At 57.2% G+C, this 5,836-nt stretch overlaps 1 protein-coding gene across 1 annotated transcript; it reads left to right on the forward strand.

The window, feature by feature from the left end:
* Positions 1-5,202: 5,202 nt before the first annotated feature.
* On the forward strand, positions 5,203-5,568 carry TRAVEDRAFT_50344 (uncharacterized protein; the record flags this gene model as incomplete). Its single annotated transcript, XM_008042938.1, has 3 exons — positions 5,203-5,249; positions 5,305-5,378; positions 5,438-5,568. 3 exons carry the CDS (start codon positions 5,203-5,205, stop codon positions 5,566-5,568), a joined length of 252 nt encoding a protein of 83 aa, XP_008041129.1.
* Between the last annotated feature and the right edge of the window lie 268 nt (positions 5,569-5,836).

Here is a 5,836-nt window from a genome sequence, read left to right on the forward strand (position 1 = left end):
ATGGGCGTGATCGCGGTGCTAAGGACTTCGCACTGTTGTCGCGACTCCGACGCGCTCGGGACGTCGAGCAGATCTCTTGCACGCTACGAAGCCGTTCTGGATGTCGGAGTGTATCTGGCGAGGCGCGGCGCGTTCCTGCTCTCGCGTGCGGCCTACAAATACTGGAAAATTAGTTGGACGCCGGTATTAGCGGGCGAGGAAGCGGTACATACCACATTTACTTCGAACGCGACCTCTCGAGTGATGCGCGCGGAACATACGGCATACAGCCGCGGGCGCAGATTGTGCTCCGGAGGCAGCACCGACACGCCGCGTGCGGTCATACGAGCTGCCGGCCGGAACAATCGCGTGGGAGGGTGTCGAGCTCCGAGTCGGTGGAGGCGTCTGAATCGGTTGGAACATAGTTGACGGCGGCGAGCTGCGCAGACATCGACATTAGCGTAAGAGTACCGCGCGGGCGAATCCGACTCGCCTATGCCACGGCGCTCCGAGTCCCGTAGCCGTGCACGGGACACTCGTGCTCGCCCGAGAGTCTGCCAGCAGCGGAAGGACGAAGACATCCGCACAAAGGGCCCAGAGAGACCTAGAATGTCCTTTTTGCTCGTCCCAGACGAGACGAGCGTGCACAAGGAACCCGTTCGCGCAAAGGAGCTCTGCTCGCCCACGGCTAGAGGACTTCGCGGATACGGGCGTTTATTCCGACGCAATGCGAAATACGCAAGTCGTGCGCCGACGTGGCATGGCTCTTCTCCGCCCCACCTCCGCCGTTCCTGCTCGCCCATTTCTCTCGTTTGACTGCCCTCTGTCCTGTTCTCAAACCCGAGAACACAATCTGCAAGGCCTGCTCGGTTAGCGGGAAGGCCAAATCTGCAAAAATAAGTCGGTACGTACTCTGGCTCGTTCGTTCTCGCGCGCGAGCCGCATGAGAGTTCTCCTCCCACGGAAATGCCCCTGAACGCGAGATACGGGTTCACATCCATTCTCTGCCGTCCAGAATGGGACAGCGGGTGGGCAGGCATCGAAGGAGTCGTCTGACCGCTTCAAGACGGCCAGACGCGGTACTATAGAGACAATTCGAGGTTAGCAAGAACGTCGCTAAACGCAAACGGCGGCCAGACGCACCGCGAGACAACTTCGCCTTCCGGAGGTCCGTGGGCGCCTATTTGGACGTAGCTCGAAACTTCACAGTCCCGCGCCGCCGCGTCTGCAGCCCTGCGAGGGCCGTGTCGTGTGCCGCCGCCCGGCTCGAGCGCGTGGGCAATTAGAGAAGGTTAGACTGTGCAAACACAGCGGTCGGTGGATGATTACACATCAAAGACGCAGCTCACCTATTTGCGCACTCGGGAAGCTCATAGTCGTCTGATACGCCGGCTGCGACGAGTACTGCGCACTGAAGGAGAGCGCAGGGAGACGCCCGCGCACAGGGTGCAAATGTCTGCCTGGGCAGCGCGCGATCCAGTAGTAGACGTGCGGAGACCATTACGGGGCTGTACAAGGGGTTATACGAGCGCAGAGGAGCTTTGCCCGCCGACGAAACGATTTCACGGAGTCGCGGGTACGGGCGCCTATTACGACGCCGCCGGAAATCGAGAAACCTTGATGTCGACGCGTCGCGGCTTCACTCCACTCCACTTCCTCTGCCCGCGCCTGCTTCGTATTTCTCATCTTCCGGCTCAATTCTTCTGGCGTCGGTGCTGAATGCATGATCTGCAAGGCCAGGCTGGTCAACGGGGACGTCAAGCCTGCAAAAAGAGAATGGTGCATACTCTGGATTGTTGGAGTGGACGCTCGTCTCCAGGTAGCGTGACATGTGGCGACGCGCGCCCAGAATGCGAACTGCGTGCCCGCATTCGTGCATCCGAGGCCGGTGGCTGCACCGCCAGAGTGTTTGCCAGTGTCGAGGGAGTTTCCCTGCTTCTACACGGCCAGGATAAGACTATAAATAAGATAATATGTGAGTGAATATCTTCGTAGATGCCAACAGCGGCCACACGCACCGCGACACGACTTCGCGCTTCCAGAGGTTGGCGGGCGCTTATTTGGACGCAACTCAAAACCGGCGAGTCTCACGCCGCCGTCCTTCTGCTGGATTCGCTTGCTGGGGCTCGATCTGAAACTCGCCTCACGCCGCAATTCTGGGCCGCGAGTGAGAAACAAGACCACCACCCGCACGCGAGCTGCAACGCCCGGTCCGTAATCTGCAACTTCGAAATAAGTCAGTTATCCGAGGGATTCAAAGGTAAGAGGGAGAACGGTTCATACCATGTTTGTTTGGTGCCCGCAGGACAGTCAAAAAGCCCACCGAGGTACAATCCAGCCGAGCAACGCGTGCTCGTGTCCATTGTGGGCGCTCTGGGTACCGGTAGGACTTGAGGCTTCACCTGTACCACGAGAATGCGAGTGTGAGTTTGTCAAGCGGCTGCGAGTCTTCGCAATATAGAGTAGACGAGCAAATAGGCTGACCCGTCGAGTGGGAATGGCCGTGAACAAGGCCAGGAAGAGAGAGGCAGTAACAGACCGCCGCGGACGCACTTCGCGAGATTGGCGCTTATCTGAGCGCCCGCGCGATCGAACAGCCACTCGCGCGCTCTCTTCGTTCTGCTCCGCGACCCGTCTCCGGCATTCCACTTCGTCCTCGCACTACGAATGTCTGCGGATGGTTGCAACGGTGACAAAAGACGTCTACGGCGGCATATGAATCAACCTCGTGCGCGTGCACAATAAACACAGTACGTACCAAGTCATCAAACTTGTCTACGAGACACCGACATGTCTGCCCACCTCGCGCCCTCGATTGCTAGGCTCATATCAGCTACGGAGCCTCCGCGATGGATGCAAACGACTCACGCGCCGCCGGGAAAGTGGTATTTCTCCTCGAAAAGACCTCGCATCGACGCCGCAGGGACGACTCGTAGGCGCGAGACCGACAAGGTGAGCGGTGTGGGTTTTTGTGTTATGGCACAGACTTGGGCGCATTTGCTGGCAGTGGACACCTCCGGCACAGGCGTGAGGAGCGGATTGCACGCGCATGAGTGATCTATGGAGTGTTGGATCAGTATACAATTTGGCGTGCACGAGCAGTAAGGGGTGTACCTTTCAATAGACTGCAAAGCGCACCGGAGACGCAGGCGGCACTATCCAGCTGCTAGAAGCGTGTACTATGGCGCGTGAGTGGTGCGAGTCGTGTTGGGAGGGCATGGACCGGGCTTGTTTGCCGACCGTGCCGTCCAGCAACCTGTGGTATACCAAGGAGAGTGTCCACTGCGGCAAGCGCAAACAGCACACGGTGTGCTACCTCGCTGACATCCCCTGTCCTCCGTGCAGTGCGTTCAGGCCTCCTCAACAACCTGTCAAACCGTTGGCGGCTGCACTGAGGACGGGAGTGCTGTCCTGTCCGGAATGCAGGCCCACGTACTCACCTTGCTTGCCTCGCACTCTGACATTCGAGTAGCTGTTTTGCGGCCAATAGGGTGCGTCTAGAGATCGGATGACTCGTGCGCAGAGGATGGGAGGGCGATGCAGGGCCACTTGCGGTGGCGGTAGGGAAGAGAGGAAGGAAGGGAGGATGTGCGTGGGTGAGATCTCAGGACACTGCGAGGGCAGGTCGGTAAGTTGAACGAGGCGTGGCGGGCATGGGTCCAGCCCTGGTGCGGACGGAGCGGGCAACTCGGATGCGAAGATCTCGAACTGTGCCGCGTGTGGAGCCGTGCGAGCGTTGTGAAGCAGCGGGTGTTTCGGGGGTTGTCTGGTTTGATGCTCGCCTGTACATAGCTGTATTTTTCCGTATGCCGCACCAATAGGATTTCTGGGTTCGTGGATATGGCATGATTGGGCATCTGGTTGCCCAGGGAGTGTCTTCAATTTTTGGGCTTTTACGTTCTGATGCACACAAATTTGACCATGGCTCTGGGCCCACGGCCATGGTAGTCACACAGATGCACTCCGGCAAGCTACTCAGGGCCCGCCTGCATCTCCACACGCTCTCACTTTCCCAGAAATGGAAGGACCAGGAAGACCAGAGTGTGCAGCACTATACTGCTCACTCTCCTTTTCCTGACCTCGTCCACTTCTGCATTTCATGTCCTACAATATGTTGGGGCTCAAATTGATGGAAAACAACTTGTGGTACAATATCATGAAAGCAAATGCAATGGCTCGCCCACACGAAGGTTCGCAATGCCCTTGCAGATCTCAGATATGATTCCGATCTTGCCGGCGCTACGCTCGCTTGACCCTGCAGTCGAGATTCGCGGAGATGTCACCAGCGCGCTAATTGCGGGCTGATACTGAACGCCCTGCGGATTGTACTATGAAATTATCGAGCAGGTCGCGGCCGTGGAGAGAGCGCAAGACGGAATGCGAGCGCAACGTCCGGGAGAGCCTTGAGCGTGGCCACCTGCCTGCCTTTTTGGGTAAGAAGGAATAGAGCCGCCCAATGTGCGCGCGGCCGTCACTGCTCCCTCGTCTTCATCTCCTCCGTATGAGTCCGCCTCTTCGCTTATGCGCCATACAATATTGGTCTATATCTGTTTGCATCTCAAACCGTCCAAGTACGCGAACTCGAAGCGCTGCACGCGCCTGTCACAAGTTGCGGACCCACGTTCTCGGATCGGTCGCCAGCATCCGAGTCTTCGCGCGCGGCGATCCGACATCCCTCCAAAGCGCCCCCTGGTAGCCTCGGCAGCACATTCAAAGCAGGATATCCTATCATATATGTAGCATACTATGTGAGCTCTGAGAGCAGGCTTTTTGATTCTATGGGCATGGTTTGGGTATTACACTCACGAGTTTTGAGGTCCTCCGAAACTCGGGGCCTCGGGGGCTCGGAAGGCTAACAAGTCTCCCGGTGTTAAGGATCCGCATGCGCTGCTGAGTGTTCCCTCCTGCGAATAGACAAAATTTGATTGCGTTTGAAATCTGGTAACATCAGCGAGTCGCGTAGGGCTTTGCAGTCGTGAAGGGAACAAGATCTGTAGGCAGGCGCGTACTACGCTTCTCCGAGCATATTCAATCCCACCGGTATGCATTATCTCACCTCTTGTGAGTCCCTCTGACTTCGTGTATTGCTCGCAAGTACGCATTTGCGTACTACTAGCCACGCGTACTTAGTATGTCACGCCGATATATTTCTGGTGCACGCGGATATGCCGCTAGTCTCGTCTGAAGTGGACTCGAACGACCCTTACTTGACTATCTTGATTCATGTTCGCAGTGTCTCCAGTCCCCAAGCGACGTGCCCACACCCATTCGTAAGTTATCTCCGAAGCTGCAGGGCCCACGTTTCGCATTCATGACCTTTACCAGTGATTCCAGCTACTACCAAATATCTGGGTCGAGTGGAGAGCCCGACACCACGTCCATGAAGCTCGCAATGACATGTACGTTCTCGCATCGCATGCCCATACTCGACTCGCTGAAATCGCCTGACTGTCTCTAGATCCAAATTCGCATTCCACGCGTGTAATCCCTGTGCAAGCATGCCATGTCCAGGAACAGGCGAGCTGGACGGCATGGACGGCATGGACTGGGGCGAGCTCGTGTTCTCGCATGCTCATTGATAAATGGTGAGCTCTGGGGTCAAAGTGTTGAGCCGTGCATCTGGGTACAATACGAGCATAGGTAAATATATTTCTTGAAGGTGTACGAGAGATACGTGTGGATGCCTGCTCGTACAATGCCTCCCTGGACCTGATATCGCCGTCCCCTGCTGGGCCTCCCGGATACCTGTGTGGCGTCAGCGTCATTCCACCCTCGTCCGATACGGAATGGACTCGCTAGACGATACAACATCTAGCCCACGGCGGCGACGCCCGTGCCCACTGAAACAAGGGCAGTC

The sequence above is a fragment of the Trametes versicolor genome (genome assembly GCF_000271585.1).
Source record: "Trametes versicolor FP-101664 SS1 unplaced genomic scaffold TRAVEscaffold_9, whole genome shotgun sequence".
Taxonomy (NCBI): Eukaryota; Fungi; Basidiomycota; class Agaricomycetes; order Polyporales; family Polyporaceae; genus Trametes; species Trametes versicolor.